Source organism: Ascaphus truei, chromosome 8, assembly GCF_040206685.1.
Source record: "Ascaphus truei isolate aAscTru1 chromosome 8, aAscTru1.hap1, whole genome shotgun sequence".
Lineage (NCBI taxonomy): Eukaryota > Metazoa > Chordata > Amphibia > Anura > Ascaphidae > Ascaphus > Ascaphus truei.
This window is the reverse complement of record NC_134490.1, coordinates 55,293,887-55,317,574: the sequence shown is the minus strand read 5'-3', so window position 1 is coordinate 55,317,574 and position 23,688 is coordinate 55,293,887. Positions and strand designations below refer to the sequence as shown.

Here is a 23,688-nt window from a genome sequence, read left to right as displayed (position 1 = left end):
TGTCCCGGATTTGAAGATCAATATTCACATATCGCTACCTCTCTTGTTTGAAAGTTAGGAATTTCAATTCTGTGGCCTGATTCTACTGCCAAAGCCCTGCAATAGGATATTTAACACGCATAGAAATGAGATGTAACTACATGAACTTCTGCAGGGCACCTGTGTTGACATGTTATTATAATGAGATGCAGAAGCAGAAGGTAAAACCTAGGCCCATATTTAGTCAGCACTGGAAGGTATCTTAAGGCATAACGCTGACCAGCAAACATAGCTTATAATGTCCTCCAAAGGAGACTCGTTTCTTTTTTGCATATCTTTCTTTGAACTCTTCAAGAAAATAAAGAGCACTATATCGTATTGATCTCAACACAGAATATGGCAAATTCCTATTCATTTAAGAAGAAAAGCAAAAAAATGCACTGCCAGGGAGCTAGGTGGTGTTAAAAATAAAAGTCTATTCAGTGTATCTTCACCGACAGCATACCCCCCAAGAGGTGAAAACAGTACCTCCTACGCGTTTCAGACCATAGGGGTCCTTTATCTCCTTGATAAAGGACCCCTATGGTCCGAAACGCGTAGGAGGTACTGTTTTCACCCCTTGGGGGGTATGCTGTCGGTGAAGATACACTGAATAAATAGACTTTTATTTTTAACACCACCTAGCTCCATGGCAGTGCATTTTTTTGCTTTTCTTCTTACTGGACTGTTACATTTGGATTTGCACGCCCCTGGAAAGGACTATAACGGATTCGGCTCTACAGATGGAGTGGGTAAGAGTTCTTTATTAATAATATGTGATTATCATAGTTGAGTATATTTAGCACAGGTTGTCTCCAATGAGGGGCCACTTGAGTACTTTGTAGGTGCGAAGGTTGGTCCCCTTCAGGAGACTTATGTGTTTATTTCACTCACATATCACAGTTAACCCACTCCATATCTGAGTCCGTTTACCAGTCCTGTTCATAATTATATTAGAAGATTTATATTGTGGATTTCCCACTGACTTTGGAGCACCCATCTCCTTTCCCCTATTCATTTAAGAGACTGTAGCCAAGACAAATATCTTCCATAACCTGCCTTTGAACCCCATATGTGACAATATGGTGTGTTCTTTACAACAAGAAATCATTTTGTCAGTGATATTTGGAGCAATAGCAGAGGACGTTGTAGAAATTGAGAACAGATGTGCTTGCTTCTGGAATGATTCACGATCCTTCCATGGTGTTGCAAGAATACAATATAAGATACAGATGTGGTTCAGTGACTCAGTAAAAGATGAACAAGAGAATAATATCTTTCATCTACCCGGCATTGACTTTAATAGCTACTATAATCTTGGACAAAAACATCTCATGTTTCTTTTGTCAGAAGCTTAAAAAAACTTGTCATGTAACATCATCTTGTCTAGCAATCCATATGAAGAGACGTTAGTCATGGATGCTGGTATAAGAATAAAGGTGTTATATGGTGCTTCACCTCTCGACTCATTGTAGTCTATTTCATATATTAGTTAGATTTTGTTATCAAACTAAAGTCTAGGAGGATGACTCACCAAATCTTTTGGTTTTGAGGATCTCCTGAGAGCAGCTGTCTTTAAACCTTGTTGGTGCCAGAGGGTTCAACAATGCATTGCAGAGCAACGTGATGCTGGTTAATATGTCACTTAAATCCAGGGGTGGCCAACTCCAGTCCTCAAGGGTCACCAACAGGGTAGGTTTTCAAGATATCCCTACTTCAGCACAGGTGGCTCAGTCAACGACTGAGCTACTGATTGAGCCACTTGTGCTGAAGCAGGGATCTCTCTTGAAAACCTGACCTGTTGGTGGCTCTTGAGGACTGGAGTTCGCCACCCCTGCTCAAAGAGGTAATAACCAAATGTAATTCTGCATTACAAATATAATTGTATACAGTACTCACCGTCCTCTCGTCCAACATTAAAAGCTACCCTGCTGGCGCTTTAAAGATTGAATCCATGTGTTGTTTATTTCTTTCTTTTTTTATGTATAAAATGTTTGCTATTGCCTCAGCAAGCACATAATGGTAATAGTCAACATTTCAAGAAGTGGACAGGTAATGACTGTAGAATGTTCACGTGAGCCATTGTGCTGTTTACGCATAATAACATGGCGCTTCTCTGGAATTATGAAGTGCTTATAGCATATGTGTGCTACATGCGTAAGCTGCTACGTTGTCCCATTATGCCTTCAGTTCTAGGGTAGCCTTGAATGTAGGAACAAAACCCAAGAGATCTCAGCACTGCACGGCTTCACTGCTCCAGGGAAAGAGGCTGCAAAAGAATTCTCAGAGGTTTTGAACATACCAGTGTGTTAAGCAGTGAACTTGCAGAAGGAAACTAAGCAAAAATAGCTTCACATTGCTACCCCAGCAAAGACTTCTTCTCCATGACCCAGCACGGCAAAAGCAATGGCGATACTACAACTGCCTATTGAACCTACAGACTGACCTCCCTGCACTATGCTCAACACACAGATCAGGCTGTTCTTCTCCAGTACTCATGTTCCTCACCACAAAAATGTAGCAAACATTACAAGATATTATTTCCCAGTAATCCTTGTGTACGAAGAACAGGTAATACACCCAGATTCCAAGTTATCTTATTTAGGAGTTAGGTTACATCTTCTGTTACTCGTGTACAAAAAACATTTTGTTGGTGGCATTTAGCAAAACGTTTTATTCTGATTCTTACATTACGTCTTTTTTTATGATATGGTGAACAAATGTGTGATGTTTAATATAAGTAATTTACAGCAAAAACACAATTTCCTACGTCCTAATGGGAAATAAATACAAAGTGATGAATAATTTTGCTTTCCTGTGTTTTTATAGGAATTGTACACTTAAGATCGCTGAATAGATGCCTTATGGTGTGTTAAAGGCTAGTTCATCACTAAAGGGGTTATTTACATTTGTGTTGCAAAAATACCTGATGTACTATTATTAAACCAGGTAGGGGCCCCTTATATACAGTATATAAGAAATGGAGCAGCTGTCACCGTGCATGCAGCAGTACAAGACAGTATCCTGCAGAGAATCTGGGTTGAGAAAATATCAGCTGACAATAAGGAGGAAGAGACCTAATGCAAGAGATGCAAATAGGCGAACATTGCTGGCATTGAGCTGGCTGCTGGACCCTTGACTGTTGCCGTTACAGTTGTTGGAGAAGCAGCACTGGATGGTGACGCCCGGGGCCTTGGCTGCATCCCTCACTGCATGGTCACAAAACGACTTAAATGAGCAGGATTTCATTACTCCATCTGGAAATAAAAATAAACAATGTACGGAAGAACCATACTAGCAAAGAGGGGCCAGGCAGGACTGTAGTGCGCTGGCAGAAATAGGATTCTCACCTAAATACAAATCACCTGAACAGATCTAAATACCTATTCAGATGTTTCAGGTAATGCGTCACCGCCTAGTGTCTCTCTTCCCCGTCACCGCCTAGTGTCTCTCTTCCCCGTCACCGCCTAGTGTCTCTCTTCCCCGTTACCGCCTAGTGTCTTTCCTCCCCGCCTCGTGTCTCTCTTCCCCGTCACCGCCTAGTGTCTTTCCTCCCCGCCTCGTGTCTCTCTTCCCCGTCACCGCCTAGTGTCTTTCCTCCCCGTCTCGTGTCTCTCTTCCCCGTCACCGTCTCGTGTCTCTCTTCCCCGTCACCGCCTCGTGTCTCTCTTCCCCGTCACCGCCTAGTGTCTCTCTTCCCCGTCACCGCCTCGTGTCTCTCTTCCCCGTCACCGCCTAGTGTCTCTCTTCCCCGTCACCGCCTCGTGTCTCTCTTCCCCGTCACCGCCTAGTGTCTCTCTTCCCCGTCACCGCCTAGTGTCTTTCCTCCCCGTCTCGTGTCTCTCTTCCCCGTCACCGCCTCGTGTCTCTCTTCCCCGTCACCGCCTAGTGTCTCTCTTCCCCGTCACCGCCTCGTGTCTCTTTTTCCCGTCACCGCCTAGTGTCTCTTTTCCCCGTCACCGCCTCGTGTCTCTCTTCCCCGTCACCGCCTCATGTCTCTTTTCTCCGTCACCGCCTAGTGTCTCTTTTCCCAGTCACCGCCTCGTGTCTCTCCTCCCCGTCACCGCCTCGTGTCTGTCCTCCCCGTCACCGCCTCGTGTCTCTTCCCCATCACCCCCTCGTGTCTCTTCCCCGTCACCGCCTCCTGTCTCTTCCCTGTCACCGCTTAGTGTCTCTCTTCCCCGTCACTGCCTCGTGTCTCTTCCCTGTCACCGTCTCGTATCTCTTCCCCGTCACCGCCTCGTGTCTCTTCCCCGTCACCGCCTCGTGTCTCTTCCCTGTCACTGTCTCGTGTCTCTCTTCCCCATCACCGGCTAGTATTTGCACTCAGTTAAAAAGCAAATCACAAAACAGCTTTGGAATCTGCCTGGCTGGGGACCCCCACCAGCTTATACTCACTGGTTTGCCCACGGATAATGGCGCATGCATCAGAGTCTTTAGGGCAATGCTGGGATCCTTGGCGATTACAATCCTCATCACTGGAGCCCACACAGGAGAAACATTGCAAGGCTTTGACTGGCACAGAAAGAAAGAGGTTTTTACACAAAGTACATCCTCTCCCAGTAAAAAAAATGTGCCTCATGAAAAAACATTTCACCCAACACTAGATGGCCAGGGAAAAACACCAATGCAGGCCATACAAGTCCCATTCCATTGGAAATAAGTGAAGAAAAAGGAGAAAAAGCAGCACACAACCAGGGGGTCCAAAACAAGAAAAAAAAGGAAGTACATAGCTCTCCTACACGTTTCGTACACTTCTGTACTTTACACCTCACCTTTCTTTAACCTTCAGGGGATATTTGTCATACTGCTATCAAGGACTGATCACCTCGGGATTGGATATATATATATATATATATATATATATATATGCATTTATTCTTCTTCTTACCCACTATGGAGTTCTCTGTTTATACATAAAATAAACATTTAACATGATCTAACTCCTTGAGCACCCTGATACTCTTTTTACCATTGGAAATCAGCACTGAATTGTACAGTATTAAGAATCACATCTGCACAATTAAGATTAGTTCAGCTTGCTCCTGAACTTCAAGAATAAAGTAACCATCCTAATTATACATGGAATGTTTGAAACTGCAAAGATTCCTTTACTCCAAGACATCTACAGCTTTCACTCATTAAACTTGACGGTAATAAGGCCTGTGTTGTTAGATTCAAGTATTTATTATTTATGTGAGTTGTAAAGAAAACTTGGAATGTTTTATATTCTGCTTTGGTGCCTCAGTTCTGCCTCAGTTCCCCCAACACCCATCCCTTCCTCCCCCCTTATTGGGAAACAAACCACGATGGAATGAAAATGTTCCGTAACATTTACAGACACTTCCATTCTGATACTACTGGAATTGTAAATGTGAAATGGTATTAGGCATATCATTTCAGGATCCAGTTCTAGCTCTATAGCAACTTTAATTAATCAAATTATTGATAAACTAGTGGGCTGCCTCATCAAATAATAGATCATATACATATTGGAGAAAAACTATGCATGAAGCTCTACAGTTGATATGTGTAGTGTGATCACAGAGGGGCCAATGCTATTGTACCACCTCTAAGGCTTCACATCTCTTTTCCCAATATTAACAACAAACACGGAGGGGAGCTGTTTGAAATGGTTTTTTGTTTTTTTTACACTTTGAACAACATAGAACTCAAATGAACAAATTAGCCAAATGTTCATTATTTTGGGGTCTATAGAAATGTCAACTGATGCAACAAACGTGCATTCACCAGGTATATGAAAACGATATACTGTAGCATGAGGACAAACGACACTCGTTGGTCATTTCATGCGCTTTACACGAGCGCAATAGACCTATAACATCCCATTAAGCATCACACAGTCTTTGAACTGTGAAAGCAAAGAACCTGGGGAAAAAAAATCGCAATTGAGCTATACAGATCACTATCCTGTTGAGCAACATCTATTGAATTTGCACTTAAAGCTGCAGTTCAGTCAATATCCTGCATGTGTGTTTTTTTTAATAAATCAGTTCTGTAGTAAGAAAAAATACTTTTAGCATTTTCTGTTTTTAAAAAAACAACTTTGAAAGACCAATTTTCTTGTATTCTATTTTAACAGCCATTTGCTAAGGCACTGCCCCTTCATGTCCTGTCACAAGCCCTGGCACACCCCTTTGTCAGCCCTGCCCTCCCTCTAGCACATGTCAGTGCAGGAGTGCTCATGAATATTCATGAGCTTCCACTGACAGACAAGCAGAATATAAACAGATCCCTTCACTAATGATGTCACCAAATTTCGCAGATCAATACATGGAGAACGAATTGACCTGCAGCTATACAGTTCTTTAGGTAATTAGAGATTGCCCACATGAAACTATTGAAGTAAAAAAATAAATAAAAAATAAAAAAGACTGAACTGCAGCTTTAAGTGAGAACAGTTAAGTGTGAAACAAGTTGACATTTGTAGTGTTCGTTTCATGTACATTTCATTGTATTTTAACTTCAGGTTCAAAAACATCACTACAAAAAGCACCAAGCTCCAAATTCCGCAGGGAACACTACAGAAGTAGCTGCCTGTTTGCCGCATCACGGGAGAAAAGTGTTGCCATTTTTCCGAAAACTCTGGGAGATGGTCCACAGCAGGCTGCAATGGCCCATCGGATTAACACAGCGGGGGTCCCTGCATTTGAATGGGACTCGTGCTGTGTGAATCCTACCGGGCTGCTCCTGTCTGTGAGACAGATTGAGTCACTCTAACGGCACGCCTCTAACAGGCGATCGCGGGGCTTTTATTTTAATAATACAGTATTGTAGCAGGTGGTCTCCGGAACTGAACCGCATTGATTTCAGGTCTGGGGACCCCCTCCTTCCCCAGTTAAAGGCCCCGTTATGGGGTGCCGGTATCCCTTGGGCCCCATAATGACTGTCCGCTGGAATTTCGCAGCATGCTAGAGGTTGCCGTACAAAACACGCAAGGCAAGCGGTAGAGAACAGGAGCTACATCTGTATGTGTGCCACAATGATGTGCGGGGAGTTAGTGTATTTCATATACTGCCCTACTTAAAAGTCTGAGCAAAAAAATATTTACCGCCAATGCTTCTTTTAGGAAAACTGCTGTCTGATTACCAAATTAAACACGATTGGGAGGCAATATAAAGCAAAAGCAGTGTCTAAAAGTAGTTTTTTTGTAGCAGTCTTGAGTTGTAGGTGGTTGTCCCTATGTCTATGAACACGTTTTAGGGCTGTAAAGACATCACTTACCTTCCTGTACACTGAGAACAGAGAGAAGCAGGAGGGTGTATGCAGGACACATGGTAACTGTCCCTGTGATTTCCCTTCAGACCAGCAATGAAGAGGGACCCACATCAACACAGGGATTATCGTCTTTATTTAATCCCCTAATGAAGGGGGGTGGGGGGATGCACGCTGCCATGAACAACTCACTCCATTTAAAAGCTCCTGTCATCCACATTATCCCTCAAAAAATCTCAGTCTAAGCCTCCTGTTGCCATTTTATTCTAACGCCCATTAACCCCCTACGGGGTGCCTTCATTCGCCTGCACCGAGTTTAAAGCCCATCGGTGCAGTGAAGTGTTGCTGTCTGTAGTTCTGGAGATTGTATAGGACAGGAGGGCCAACTCCAGTCCTCAAGAGCCACCAACAGGTCAGGTTTTCAGGATATCCCTACTTCAGCACAGGTGGCTCAGTCATTTGCTGAGGCAGGGATATCCTGAAAACCTGACCTGTTGGTGGCCCTTGAGCAGTGCAGTTATCCCCCATGGAATCAGATAGTGTGCAGCTATGTATGCTTGCTGGCAGTGCCCAGTAGTGGAATAGAAGTGGTTGTTGCAGGGACAACTGGGATACAGCTTGTCATGTTGTGTGTAGTACTAGACAGCCGAGGTTTTTCAGCAATAAGGAAGCAGCATAGTGCTGGGAGGAATGGGCCAATACTGGGATTGAAGGATTAGCTGCAGACAGGACTCAGGTGCACTGGATGGGAATAGTGCAGGACTTAAATAGAGAGGGGATCTTCAGGACATGGATAAAGCGTCACAACATTGAGTGTGTAGAGGGGTTCATCAACACCAAAGCTGCAGTGTCAACTGTAGGCAGAACTGAGGCATAGAAGTAAAAAAGTAGACACGATGCTTAACCCATGCTCTGCCAGGGCCCAGCACTGCAGGCCAATCTGGCAGCAAAAGGGTTAATAATAATTTGAAAACACTGACAGGTGCAGTTGCAGAGTTTGTGTGCGCTTTGGGGAGGATGCTATACTGGAACAGCATAGGATATTGAAGCCATGATGAAGTGGAAGACCAGTGCGTACATGTTTGCAGGGGTTGTTTAGCCCCATATCATCTCTCAAACAAGGAAATGAAGGAGTTCACACGTTTGCATAATATCAATTTATTTACAGCACACTGTTCATGCGTTTGGAGCTTGATGTATCACGTCTTCCTTATAAGGAGCAGCCGACACTGCTTAAACAGCAAGTCCAGGGTTAGCCTTGCCCACCTGCCTGGGAACAGTCTGAGACATGATGGGGTCTTTCCCCCGGCAGGACACAGCATGAGCTCAGAGCCCTCCTTTAACACGATGCAGGCCTGGGCAAGATCTATATAAAATATGACAAGACAGGTGGAGATGCAGGGCCAGATTTCTGCCTCCCTGATACAGGAAGGACACGCGGAAGGGAAGCCTGCGATACACGCTGGTAAACCTCCCAGAGCCGCAGGTGCCTCCTCTCCACATTTAAGCCGGCAATAACGTACATAGAAACGGTGAGATCCCCCCGTCACCCCCCATCCCACCCCCCACCCCCCCAGATTGCACTCAGAGTGAAAAACAAGTATCTCAAGAAAAGCAGCCGAAGGTTAACTCTTCCCCATCTTGGAAATGAGTTCATCACAAATCTTGGTGAGTTCTTCAATCTCCTTATTCTGCAGGGAGGGAAGGAAGGAGGACAGTATTAACTACTCGTTTATAGGAAGACAGACACAGAAGCAACTCTCCAGGCTTGGGGTGGACTGCAAACCTTTTGCTCCAGGGTCCTCTCCAGAGCATCCACCCTGAGCTGCTCTTTCCTCAGGCTGGCCTGGTAAGCTGCCTGCTCCTGCTGTGACCTACTGCGCACCTGGGCAATGTCTGCGTTGGCCCTGTGGGGACACAGCACAACCTCTAGGACACAGTCTCACAAACACCGTGGACTGTGTCATTGCACTGCTTTGACTGCAGCCCTGTCATTCAATGCTGCGTGTCGTTCCCCTCACCTATCAAGCTTCTCCTCGGCGTGAATTTTCAGAGCATGGTATCGCTGCTCCTCCTTCTTTACCCGCGCTAGGTATTCCTGTGCACACTTCTTCAGCACCTCCTCATTCTGCGGGGAGAAGAGGTGAGCCTGCTCAGTGTATTGAAGGTAATTTAACCCCGGATTTTTGCTTCCAGAAACACTGCTATCTTGGTGGGGCACTGATGTGTCTAGATCAGGAGTGGCCAACTCCAGTGCTCAAGGGTCACCAAGAAGTCAGGTTTTAAGGATATCCCTGCTTCAGCACAGATAGCTCAATCAGTGGCTCAGTCAAAGTGTGCTCCAAGCAGCGATATCCTGAAACCCTGACCTGTTGGTGACCACAGGAGCCACCTGTGCTGAAGCAGATACTGATTGAGCCACCTGTGCTGAAGCAGGGACAAATTGAGCCACCTGTGCTGATGCAGGGATTTTCTTAAAACCTGACCTGTTGGTGGCCATTTGCTGATGCACTGTCTTTGTATGCTTTTGTTTTGCCATTCATAGGTCATAAGTAGGTTATTCTAACAAAGTAGTTAATTCAGCAGAGAATAGTGTTAGCAAATACCATCACAATACTATTATATCATGAGCTCATTATTAATCTGGGTTGTTACATTTAAAATGCACATTTTAAGACCGACACCATGATTAATAATGAATTCCCACGGCACTTACTTCGTACACAGAATGAGGCTGCCACACTAACAACAAAGAAGGATTAGCGATTGAGTCTTTTATGTAAATTGCACTGCCAGCTCTGACCAGATGTTAACCTATTTTGGACAACAAATGTGTGCCAGTCATAGGAAACCTAGGAAAAAAAACTCACAACACTATAGGATGGAGTTTGAATTACCTAAAAGGTTACATGAGCACAGATGCAGATTGTTTGTGTTGCACCTATCTGCACCTGTATAACCCCATGTTGAAATATTTACGGCAATTGCTTCACAGGGGTTGCCAACTCCAGTCCTCAAGGGCCACGAATATGTCAGGTTTTAAAGATATCTCTGCTTCAGCACAGGTGGCTCAATCAGTGGCTCAGTCGAAGACTGTTGGTAGCTCTTGAGGACTGGAGTTGGCAAACCCTGCTTTACCATACCACTCTAGTGAGTAAGACCAGAAGTTCGGTCCGATTTCCCCAGCGCACTTGCCTTGCGGAATCCCTCCAGAACCTCCTTCATTTTCTCATATCTGCGGAAGAGATCTGCCAGCGACTTTTCCACGGAGTTCAAGTCTGATAGAGCTTGTTCCTTCTCCAGGATCAGCTGTTGCACCATGTGGTGTGAAAGTGACTTCTCTCTCTGCTCATCCTCTGTCCAAAAAAAAAAAAAAGAAAAACCCCACAGCATGAGGCTTTCAGTCCCATGCACCATAAACCATCAACAGACCAGTTACCAGGGTTGGGGTCAGTGCAGCAAGAATCTCTGTCCCTTCAAGCCTAAACATTGTTATGTTGCACACCCAGGGGAACTCAATCCTGGAACGTCCACAATTATTTCTGCACAAACTCTCCCTACACACTGCATCTCACCCTATTATTCCTACTGCACAAACATACTGGGCTCTACCAGTGTACCCAAATCCTGCTATTCCTTCCATAGCTTTGTCACTGCAATTCAGTCCTGATATGTCTGTATGGACTACACAAACATACTTGTTTTCACACCTCCTTCTCATGCATACATACATCTCACCTACTGTACCCCAGTCCTGCCTTGCAGCACCCCAATCTATTTGTATAAACGCCACCATATACACAGCATTGTCACTGTGCCTCAATCCATCCTAAATGGTCTAGAACCATGCCGGCGCCAACTTTTTGCCCTGAACATTAAGCCGCCGCTGCATCACCGTCGGGACATTTGTCCGCCGCAGGTAATGTGTCCTCTAACCCCTTACTCTAATAACCTTAACCCCTTATACTAAAAACCTTAACTCCTTAGCCTAAAACCTTAACCTTAAAACCATAAACTTAACCGCTTACCTTAAAAACTTTAACCCCTAATCCCAACGCTAAATGTACCTTGGGACAAAATGGCCAGCGGCTTCCTTGGTGAATGAACGGCTACGTCTAAAAGTCCCATTAAAGTCCTATTCCGTTGAATAGACCTGCTATTTCTGTGCTCACTCACCCAATGTGATGGATCTGCCACTGCACCTCAATCCTGCCCTGAATTCCTTCTGCTTTACCCCTCACATTGCCTTACTTCTCTGTTGCTAGGCAAGTGCTGCTCACACAAATGCACCTTTATAACAGTGTTGCCCTGTAGCATCAACACATACTCCCATACAGACACCCCCTCACCATTAAATAAGGGATACATGTACCTACGAAACGGTTGCTCACAGCAGAGCAAAGATATGGATATCAGAACAAAGGGGATCAGATATCCGCAATTTGGGATTACCTGCACAATGGTCTAATAAAGCAAAAAACAAAATACAACACTAAATAGGGTGCTAAGACTAACAATATCCTGGTCAAGATAAGTAAACCTCCCTGATGAAGGCGCTTGGCTGCACTGAAACATTGGATGTTGCTATGACTTATTTAAGTCATTAAAGTGACTATGGCATGACCCGTTGGACTGTTGTAGTTCTTTTGGCGTGCTTGGCTTTTGCTGGTGTAAAATACAGAAGGGTGCAGGACTCTCCCAGACTTCTTTTGAGGAAGGTCCAGGCGTTAGGACCGAAACGTCGATCTTTGAATAAACTTGATTTTGCACCAAGTCCATGAGAGTCCTGCACCATATGATCTGGAGGGACTCCAGGATTGTGGGAGCACCCGCAGCAGTGTACCACAAGTTTTAATCACGAGTACTCCTTTCTGTGCCTATGCACAAACATACAGATACACATGTACAGATCAGACACAGCACAGGGGGGCCGTCGCCTTACCTGGGCTGCCTTGTGTTTTGCAAGCAACAACAGAAAAAAAGCAAAAAAGTAAAAACAAATTAAAAAGAAAGAAACAAAAGCCAAACATATCAATTAAGGGGAGTTAGGATAGAAGGAGGCAGAGGGGGTCATACAGAGAAAGAAAGAGAGGCGCTAATGGAACAGGAAGATTGGATGGAAGGGAAAACAGAAGCAAAAGACACCCAGAGTAAGCGTCAGCCACAGCGGGGGGAGGGAGAAATCATTGTGGCTTTAGTTAGTGAAAGTAAAATTAAATGAAACAAATTGGACTGTGTGTACCAAATTCCCAAACTGGCTCCTTGTGCTGTTAAATTGGTGCTATGGTGCTTATTCACTAAACATTTTGAACGTACCATCAGTGTATTAATGTAGTGTGCTCTATTCCACCACCGTTAAACCCTCAGTTATACAGTATGTCTTAGTTTGTTCAATCTAGAAATAAATGGCAGAAATGTGATGTGCGACAGAGATCACATCTCAGGAGCTTGATACACAGATTCCACAATCTTAGTTAAATTAAGTCGTTCTCTAGCATAAGGGTGGCCGACTCCAGTCCTCAAGGGCCACCAACAGGTCAGGTTTTAAGGTTACCCCTGCTTCAGCACAGATGGCTCAATCAGTGGCTCAATCAGTGGCTCAGTAATTGAGCCACCTGTGCAGAAGCAGGGGTATCCTTAAAACCTGACCTGTTGGTGGCCCTTGAGGACAGGAATTGGCCGCCACTGCTCTAGAATTAAGACAAAATGGCAAATGAAAGGTCAGTTTCCCTTGCTTGGCTAGGTCACAAACCTTGCACAAATAAGCAGATATTACAATATGTTAAATCCTTCAGAGCAAGTAGAGACTGTAACATTGTGCACATTTTGAATGTGATGTAGTGTCTCAGCACCGTGCTCTCAGGTTCCATGTAAAATCCCTGCTCTCTTGCTGTGATGCACCCAGGACACTTACCGATCATTTGTGCTATTGTCTTCTCATACTCTGCAACAATCTTCCTGCAATGAAAGAGAGGACCATTCTGATACAGATCCTGTCACATGTGTGTGTATGTATGTGTGTGTGTATGTGTGTATGTATGTATGTATGTATGTATATATGTATGTATGTATGTATGTATATATATATATATATATATATATATATATCTCCTTGTACCGTCTGCTTCTCTTCTCCTTCTCTGGTCTGACATTGCAACTTCACAATAAACATCAGCTTGTCCATATTTATGTTTAATATTATGTTTTTTCATTACGTTACTGTTGTTTTACCTCCTATTGAACTACATATATAGAACACACCACCGTATGATTAAACAATACACATATTACACAATACTTTGTATATTAACATCATATGTTAAGCAAATTATTAGATTTCCTTTGAATTCATACAGATATTTCATGTTTTACTGTCTTTACGTGATACCGTGCTGTCATTCTTTTTACTGTTCTAATTGCATTCTCATATTTGTCATTGTATATCATGTTCTATAAAAAATACAATTTCACAGAAACATGGAACAATAACTAGTAACTGTAGCACGTTCCACATAAAGCGATATGGAGAAACAGTGGAAGATCTATACAGGTCTCTCTCAGAGAAGACTTATCTGTGATCCACTGTGGGTGTGGATTCATTCTGATTTCCCTGCCAGATGGAGGGGGGTTTAGTGCTTGGGATTTGTCAGGGATTCTGAGGTATAAAACTGTATTATCAGCAGGACAGGATTACTGGGTGCAAAGAGAGGACCGGCAGGTCTTTTGTTGTTAAAGCCAGTTCAAGCTTACTGACCTCTCTTCTCAAAGTGAAATCCCAGATCCAGTGAGGCTGCTCTTGAGTTATCCCCCGTTTGAAAGAGATGAGGGCTAGGCACTGCGGTGTTCTTAAAATGATGCTTCGGCCATCCTCGGTACAGGCTGAAAATCTTAGCCGAAAAGCCGGATTCTACTATGGCTTAATACAGCATAATTTAAAGAAAAACGCAGTGAATAACTCATCTCTTTCAAATGTCTGGTACCACATAGGATCTGGCAGAAGACACCCTAAGAAAGTTGGAGTACCAGTAGAAATATACACCAAGGTATATATATGGTGTGTATAGGAGCCACTCATTCTCTCTTGTGTTATCCATCCCAGGGGGCTAAAGGCTGCCTTATATTGCCCATTATTACCATACCTCATCTCCACCACCTCACAGCGACTGCCCTCATATTTCTCCTTCCATTGTGTCACTTCTCTCTCTTTAGCTGTGATCTACAGGAAGAGAGGAGAGGAGGGGTTATAACTGAGGAATCGTGGCAGGGAGGAAGAGAGAGGCCGTGGTAAGAACATTATTCTGAAAGAGCAGGCAAAGTACAAGAGGGGAAGAGAGGAAATAAAGAGAATGGGATATGGAGTATACGGCTGCTAATGTGAGGGAGAGCTTGTGAGAGGGAAACTTCATGATGCTGATGCTGCCCAAGCCTGGAATGCAAAGTATTCCACCGTGTAACTGAGATTTTCCTATTCATATCTTCCTGAGACAGCAGAACATATTCAACTGAAACCCTCTGGTGGTCCTAGCTGCCGGTCAAAAGGAGCGTTGTCTGGCTATGGTTAAAATCCTGCGGTCATATGGTGAATTCATGGCTCTATGCTCGAAAGGAATGTCCTGGTGTAACGGTGACACACTGTGGTCAGTCCATGTATTGTAGATTCCTAAGGACTAGCAGAGCACTATGGTGACAACCTTTTTAATGTGTTGAGTTGCATATTATGTATGCAAATGGTTTGAATTTTCCTCTTGGACTTACGGGTGCAATTGTACCTAATACAGATATAGGATCATGTTAAACAGGTTGGGAGATATTGGTGAGCAGGATGTGCGCTTGATAGGGTTGGTTGATGCTGGAGGACAAGAAATAGGAAATGGTGAACAGATGAGAGATTTAAATTGGACAAGGCAAGAGGTATTTGAGAATCGGAGAACATGGAAAACAGGACAAAATGAAATGGAGGCGTTACAGGTGGGTGCGGTGGGTATAACAATGTGTTACCTCCTCCCTTGCAAGCTGGAGAGCTGTGTCTATGTCAGGCTGTTGGTAGGGAAGCAAGATGCCTCCGCTGGCCGTCTCCATTGCAACCGCCCGGGAGTAGAGTGCACTATGAGACATGGCGTCCAAGGTGTCACGCTGAAGGTGGGAGCAAAGGGAGACGCAGTTATACATCTCCCCAGACCCGGCTCTGCAGGTATACAAACCAGATGCCCGTGCAAGAAAGAAGATGCAAGAAGCAGGCACACACCACAACAAGCTCACTGAGTTAGGGCACAGCACACAGAGGGCATCTCCACCATGCTGGGTGACCCAGGCTGATTACTGGGCTTCAGCTTTGTTAATATAGGATGATAACATAGTTCCCTCCTATGGGAGCTAGAAGGATGCTGGTCATAGTAGTGGGTAGCTCCCCGTTCGGCTTCAGCAGCCAATTATTTACCTGCTTCCCAGCAAAGTCAGTTTTATTCTCTGAGATGACTGGGAAGAACAGAGCTATCAGCAGGAGCAAAAGTCTCCCGGTTCAGAGACTTGCTTCGTCCTGATCAGGTGAAACCCATTAAAATGTGAGAAAAAATAAGGAGGGGCTGAAGTTTTCACCCCTCTGCTGGCCCTAATACCCACTGTTAATAGCCCTTATTTGGGGCATTTTTTTTACTTGAAATATTTAGAGGCTTATTCTATATCAGCCAAAGTCAATGAGGAATATCATCCAAAAACATCCCAGCCAACCACTTTGGCGGAACTACAATAAGCCCCTCAATAATCAAGATAATTGTTTAAAACTGCACAAAGTCCACCTTAAAGTAACAGCACTCGGATAAACTCTTACAACGTCTTGATTATGGTGAATGTGTGTCTGGTCATTTTTATGGCAGCCAAAGAGTTAATGGTATACTTCCTCTCTCTCTCTCCCCCACCCCATGTAAATAAGACCAGTTGCTCTGTGATATGGTTATAGTGTTACTGCCCTTCTTGTTGCTTGCTGTGTTACTTCCATTAGGTCAGCAGTGGCCAACTCCAGTCCTCAAGGGCCATCAACAGGTCAGATTTTTAGGATATCCCTGCTTCAGCATCAGTGGCTCAGTCTGTCCCTGCTTCAGCACAGGTGGCTCAATCAGTATCTGCTTCAGTACATATGGCTCAATCAAAGACTGAGCCACTGATTGAGCCACCTATGCTGAAGCAGAGATATCCTGAAAACCTGACCTGTTGGTGGCCCTTAAGGACTGGAGTTGGTCACCCCTGCATTAGGTCACGGTGACCTCACCGACATTGGTGAATGGCTGCACAAGCAACACCGGGCATGCAGGCAGCTGAACTAACATTGTTAGGTCACGGAGCAGCACACGTGAAGGCTGTCATTGTATTCCTCCTGACACCACGGGCATTTAAATAAAGAGAATACACAGCGGGTGCATGCAGGGAATTACCCCAGGTTACAACAATGGAGAGACCGGTCACTGCAAGTGGGAGGTCATAAAATGTGCATCTGCTTTGCAGTGCTGCTATAAGGGCAAATCATTTCATTTGACATGTTTGCTTGACCACGGTAAAGGGAGAACATGGCAATAGAGATCTGAACATCTCTGAGCAACCAAACCGCGGGATCATGGCTTGTTAATCATTCCTGTGTTGCAGAGAGTTGCTTAGCATTGGGTCACCAAATGTCAGTGACAGCGGGTGCAGGGGGGGGACAGAAGATAACAGTGGGGGGGGATCGTAGGACACACACTGGCATAAATGGATGCAGAGACTGGCTCACTGCACACGCATTCCCAGATACCTCTGTATGCAGAGAGCACTGGGAGGTCTGGGAAATGTGCCTGGCTAGCGTCAGAGCCTCAATTCGCATGGCTGCAAACTCTAACTCCTCCTGTCCCCGGGGAGGATAAGATATGTTCAACAAACTTCCGCTGCTAATCATAAACATGATGCACATAGGAGAGAGAGCTCAGAGACAAAAGGGGGATTACCCATTAAACTGCAATAGTGTCGATCGGGGCGCTATCACACGGGAACTCTTGTTGAAGTCAATGGGAGATTCCGTGTTACGGTTCCATGACCAGCACTATCGCAGTTTGAACGACCCACAGAGAGTGGGTACGTAGGCGGAAACATAGAAGAGAGCAGGGGAGAGGGTGGGGGTCTGAGAGACATAGAAAGGGAGAAAGATAAACAGAAAGGCTCTGGAAATAAGGAGAGAGGTGAGGGTAGAGAAGCACAGAGATAAGGAGATTAGGGATTACTGGGACAGAATGAGAACGGGCACATTTAGGGAGACAGACAAAGTGTCCGAGCGCTGCCACGCGGAAAGTCTCATTAAAGTCAATAGCGATCAGCGCTCTGACACCTTATAGAATAAGGCTACGCTTATAGTGCTGGCGACAACGACGCGACGGTTGCTGGAAAATCAAATAGAGATGACTTCCAGCGATCGCGACCAATCCGTCGCGTCGCACTTACTATAAGCAGCACTATAAGCGCAGCTCTAGGCCCAAAGAGTGTGTGGGGAGGACAGAGATAGAGTGAAGGATGATATAGCAGTGATGTACACTATTGGTCCTCAAGGGCCGCAAACTGGCCAGGTTTTTCAGGTAGCACTCACCTAAGCAACTGTCCAGGTGGTATCTATAGGTAAGCTAAATAAGAGTAAGAAAAATCTGGAAAACCTGTCCTGTTTGTGACATTTGAGGACCGAACCTGTACATCTCCATGATATACAGGAAGTGATGAGACACAAAGAGAAAGAGAGATAGACAAAAGAGAAAGGGAGCAGTAGAGAACCTCCACGGACAGCCAGTCCAGGTAAAAGGACATACCTGCAATTTCTGTGCAAATGCCTGAGGGTTCTTCTCAGCTAAGTCGGGCTCCAGGTAATTCAGCTGGTCACAGAGTGCAGCCTGATGTGAGATCCGAGACAGCAAAGTCTCTGCAGCTATATAGACGTCCTCAGGAGAGCCCTGTATGTGACCACAGCCACAATATAACGACAATGATAGGTACAATGTAACTACACCACACGAGACACACAGCTGCACACATACAGTAACAGGTCCTGAGATCACGGTACTCATGACAAATGTTGAAGAACCGGTAAAAATACAAACTGGTCAGTGACGCAACAAATGTTCTACTGAGCCTGGTTTAAAAATATCTACATTTATCAGGCATTGGCTCATTTGACTTTACTCTTATTATTATTTATCTATAATATGTCAACATATTCTGCCGCGCAGCACAGAAAGACTTCAACCATGTTACATTGTAAACGTTTGCAAATTTGCAAAGAGGTTAGGAAACTGTTTTTGAAAACCTGCATAAATCTCATATTGGTATTTAAAGAAGAAATAGCCGTGTTCGTCCAGTTGCGATAGTGAAGAGTAAATTAGTGGCTTTTATGATTGGGGGTTTCATGTGGGGAAATAAAAAAAGGTTTGAGAAACACTGCGAATTGTAACCTCAATCTTACAAACACCAATAGGAGGACTTCAGTATTAGGTGATACCTTTTTTTATTTGGACTAGCAATTGATATTATAAGACAGGGGTGGCCAACTCCAGTCCTCACGGGCCACCAACAGGTCTTCAGGATATCCCTGCTTCAGCACAGGTGGCTCAATCAGTCACTGCTACAGCACAGGTGGCTCAATCAGTACCTGCTTCAGCACAGATGGCTCAATCTGTGGCTCAGTCTTTGACTGAGCCACCTGTGCTGAAGCAGGGATATCCTGAAACCCTAACCTGATGGTAGCCCTTGAGGCCTGGAGTTGGCTACCCCTGTTATAAGACAAGCTTTCGAGGGTTTTATCCCTTCCTCAGTTCAAGCAATTGCTCGACCTGAGGAAGAAAGGAAGCTCTGGAAAGCTTGTCTTATAATGTCAATTGTTAGTCCAAATAAAAAAGGTATCACCTAATACTGAAGTACTCCTATTGGTGTTTGTAAGATTGAAGTAACAATTCACAGTGTTTCGCAAACCTTTTTATTTCCCCACATAAACCCCCCAATCATAAAAGCCACTAACTGAGGCACCCCATAAGTTAATGAATAGTTTATGGGTGTTCCTGTAAAACTAGTTACAAAGTGAAATGCCGAAATACTACTAATTGACGTGACATTTACACATACAGTGTTATAACCAGGGCAGTGTCTGTGAATTCCTTTCTTTCTATTATTTAACAAGCAAAGCACAAAAAGTCGCCAACAACAATGCTCTTGAAAGACATCACGTCATCATTTGTTTTCGCCTAGGGAACCCATCCCCTTAGACCTAGAGGTGCATGTACAGTACAATATGTGCCACTCTAGCTTAGTAAGAGTAGTTTGCATTCCTGATCCTCCGGCACAAAGAACACCACTTAGAATAGCAATTTAAGGAGCAATCCAAGCCATGGTTCATTTTTTAACACAGGATTGAAGCAGGGGGTCTCCAGAGCTGAGCCCCACTCATTTCAGCTCCGGGGACCCCCTGCTTCTGGAGATACGGAGGTGTGCGGTGCCGGGAGCTGCTCCGGCTGACCTAGCTGCGGTTTAAAGCTCTTGCGTCACATGGGCTAACAAGAAGCGGAACCTGATGATGTCACAGTTGCCTATTGGCCGCAGGGTGCGTGAGTTTTAAAACGAAGCCATTACATGAACCCTGCTAGCTGAGTGGAGCGGCTACCTGCACCCCCTACGATCTTCGGAAGCATGGGGTCCCCGGAGGTGAAATTAACGGGGTTCAGCTCCGGAGACCCCCTGCCTCAAACCTATGTAATATAAAAAAAATGCAAATGAAAAAACCACTTGAATTGCCGCTTTGAAAAGGTGTAAACTGACACGGCCCAGATACTAAATGTTGCAAACTTTTTTAGAGCAAAATTGGCGCATGTCAAACTCAATTTAATTTGCGCTCGTGCCCGCCTACGTACTAACCTGAAATCTCTCCATCTGCGCCAAAACTATTTGTGTTATTTGTTTTGCGCACAGAAATAGCCTGCGCTAGGCATTCTGATGTGAACGGTATGTACTAAAAAAAAAAAGAATGTTTCCGTGTGCCAAGAAAAGGAGAAAGTGCGTCGCAATTGTCTGGTACCGTAAGTTAAACTTGTTGTATCAACCCAAAAATGTGACGCAGCACGGATGCTTCATTATATAGGGCAGGAATGCGCAAACTTTTCTGTTTGCGCCCCCGTCTGCTCTCCCCCCCTGCTTGCGCCCTCCCCCCTTACCGGCTCTCTGGCATCAGCGGTGTCATGTGACGTCACAACGTCATGTGACATCGCGTTGCTATGGCAATGCGTTGCCACTTGACCCGCGGCGTCATTTGATGCTGCGTTGTCACGGTGACTCGTCACTGGAGAGCAGGTAAGAGGGAGTTACAGAGGCCTCGCGCCTCCCCCGGTATTTCATTTAAATGTTGTGGGGAAGAGCGCGGGGCCTCTGTAAGCGCTGCACCCTGCCCCCAGAAAATCTCGTGCCCCCAGTTTGCGCACCCCTGTAATAGGGTAACAAAATGTGTTATTTTCATAGCATGACTATTGTATTTACTGATACTAATTATAAATTATTGTATTTACTGATACTAATTATAAATTATTGTATTTACTGATACTAATTATAAATTATTGTATTTACTGATACTAATTATAAATTATTGTATTTACTGAAACTAAATATAAATGACAACATACACATACTTTATATTTGTTTCAATCAGGTATTCAACATGAGCAATGTGCCGAAAATAATTTCCAACACCAAATGATGTGCCACGTGTATGAAGTCTTCCTACACGTGGCACATTCTGGGACGGTTTCTATTACTTCTTGGCACTGACACTTTTGACGTGGCGCTAATTTGAAAAAAAAAAAATATGTTGGTTCATAGGCCGCATTGTCTGCAAAGAATACAATGACTTCAAAGGCTAAATGTAATTGTGCAGCACGTCGCCTCATGTCCTCAAATCCGACGGGACACGATTTGTTCATCTCTAATCCCTTAAAGAGGCGACTATTCTTGGGTGGAAATTGAGATATGTTGTTATGGTTGTACTCACCTGTTACAAATGTATATTTATGAGGGGTTTTACGTAAGCCCAATTTTTTTTTTTGCAGATCCCTACAAACCACTGAACTGAATATTGTCACATTTTATGAGTAAAACAACAAATACGGGATTACCAAATATACTTTGCATTTGCTTCTTTACGGTATTGTAGGTTTTAGATTTAAGGTGCTGAAGGTTTTAGATTTTTCCAGACAAAATCAAAAGCTAAAAGATGTAATAATAATAATTACTTTATTTATATAGCGCTTTTCTCCCAATGGGACTAAAAGCGCCTCAGTTACAGAAAGGAAAAAAGAAGAACACATTTAAGGTTATAAAAGAGACCAAACACAAGGAAAGATGCAATACAGGATGAGACAGGACTGTAGCTGTTAAATGCCGGACAGGTTGTGGTTCATTAATTAAATGCCTGGGTTATGCAGTGAATCCGCAGGGTGAGAGGCAGGAAATGTGAGAAGAATACTGTGCTTTTGTGTGATGGGTAGTAGAGGCATGGAAATGTCACCCAGAAGAGGTGAAAGAGAAAAATAGAGTGAAGGGATTCCAAACTCTTGGAAAAGATACCAAATAAGAGCAAGACGGTGAAAGTCAAAGACAAGAGAAGGTGGAATGTTTCACAGTTACTATAGGCAGGGCTCCCAACTCCAGTACTCAAGTATCCCCAAGAGGTCAGGTTTTCAGGATATCCCTGCTTCAGCACAAGTGGCTCAATCAGTAGCTGCTTCAGCACAAGTGGCTAAATCAGTGGATTGAGCCACCTGTGCTGAAGCAGGGATAGCCTGAAAACCTGACCTGTTAGGGGGTGCTTGAGTACTGGAGTTGGGAACCCCTGCGAATGTGCAGACTGAACTGGCCCGTATTAGTTTATATGGGACTTATTCTATAAAGTGCAATAGCGCAGACCCGATGCTGATGACCGGAAAGTCCCATTGAAAGTCGTATCAAAGTAAAAGAAATACAAGTGCCGCATCGGTGATATTGCACTTTATAGAACGCGACTCTATGGCCCAGATCCACAAAAGCTTTAGCACACGCTCGCCCCCTTTGTTTATCTGGGCCTGTGTGTCTATGTTATAAGTTGGCCCTTTCAGTGCTACCAGACCATCAGAAGGTAATCCCTGGATCTGAATGCTTCACAATTTAGAACAGTCTTTTTAAATCAGGGTTTCAGTGTGCATTCCTAAAAAGATCCCTGCAATCTTCAGGTCATTTGAAAATTGTACCCCAAATAGAAGAATTTACAATGCATCTGATCTCACACACGCTATTAGAGAGGGTTGGGGTTCCTTACAATGCATCTGATCTCAGGCGCGCTATTAGAGGGGGTTGGGGTTCTTAACAATGCATCTGATCTCAGACGCGCTATTAGAGAGGGTTAGGATTCCTTACAATGCATCTGATCTCAGACACGTATTAGAGAGGGTTGGGGTTCCTTAGAATTTCACATTATTATTATTATTATATGGTTACCTGACCAAAATAAAGGTTACAAAACATTGACTCTAATATATGGTATGTACAGTGATTGCAAATTGGTTTGTGTGTATATTTCCATGTATGAAACGGGATGTAACAATCTCTGAAATCGGAATTATTTTCCTTTCTGAATCAAAAGCATGAAAATGTGAAAAATAACCCACTGCCTCATAACATACACAGGATACACACATACACATAACATTCACACAGGATACACACATACACATAACATACACACAGGATACACACATACACATAACATACACAGGATACACACATACACATAACATACACAGAGGATACACACATACACATAACATACACACAGGATACACACATACACATAACATACACACAGGATACACACATACACATAACATACACACAGGATACACACATACATATAACATACACACAGGATACACACATACACATAACATACACAGGATACACACACATAACATACACAGAGGATACACACATACACATAACATACACACAGGATACACACATACTGTACACAACATACACACATACACATAACATACACACACACACATAACATACACACAGGATACACACATACACATAACATACACAGGATACACACATACACAACATAACCACAGGATAAACACATATACACACATACACATAATATACACACAGGACACTCACCAGCTCCATTTTCCCGCTTCCCATCCCCCCTGGGTCCTCCTCCCTCTGGCGAGGCCGCTCCAGGGGCTGGCGGATTGTGTCCTGCATGATGGGGGGAGACCTCGGGAAGGGGAGCTGTCCGGAGAAGAGCGCAGGCTCCATAGTGTCAAAGCTAGAACTGCAGGGGGATAGCAGACATAAGATGCAAAGAATAAACTATCCCCAGCGATCCCAGCCTTGCAGCTTCACACATAC

The 23,688-nt window shown here is 44.2% G+C and overlaps 1 protein-coding gene across 15 annotated transcripts in view; it reads right to left on the bottom strand.

The window, feature by feature from the left end:
• Positions 1-8,396: 8,396 nt before the first annotated feature.
• The window catches only part of TACC2 (transforming acidic coiled-coil containing protein 2), an 83,674-nt gene continuing 68,382 nt past the window's right edge, over positions 8,397-23,688 (bottom strand). For 13 of the 15 annotated variants that reach the window (XM_075612087.1, XM_075612073.1, XM_075612080.1 and 10 more), the window contains 10 exons: positions 23,455-23,611; positions 18,072-18,212; positions 17,036-17,125; positions 15,253-15,387; positions 14,394-14,470; positions 13,169-13,212; positions 10,450-10,610; positions 9,276-9,382; positions 9,041-9,161; positions 8,397-8,945 (listed from right to left, as the gene is read on the bottom strand). In XM_075612087.1, coding sequence (XP_075468202.1) covers positions 8,880-8,945; positions 9,041-9,161; positions 9,276-9,382; positions 10,450-10,610; positions 13,169-13,212; positions 14,394-14,470; positions 15,253-15,387; positions 17,036-17,125; positions 18,072-18,212; positions 23,455-23,611 — 1,099 coding nt within the window. In that variant the 3' untranslated portion in view covers positions 8,397-8,879. The remainder of the gene's footprint in view (positions 8,946-9,040; positions 9,162-9,275; positions 9,383-10,449; positions 10,611-13,168; positions 13,213-14,393; positions 14,471-15,252; positions 15,388-17,035; positions 17,126-18,071; positions 18,213-23,454; positions 23,612-23,688) is intronic. The other 2 variants (XM_075612086.1, XM_075612089.1) reach the window with 1 other exon arrangement.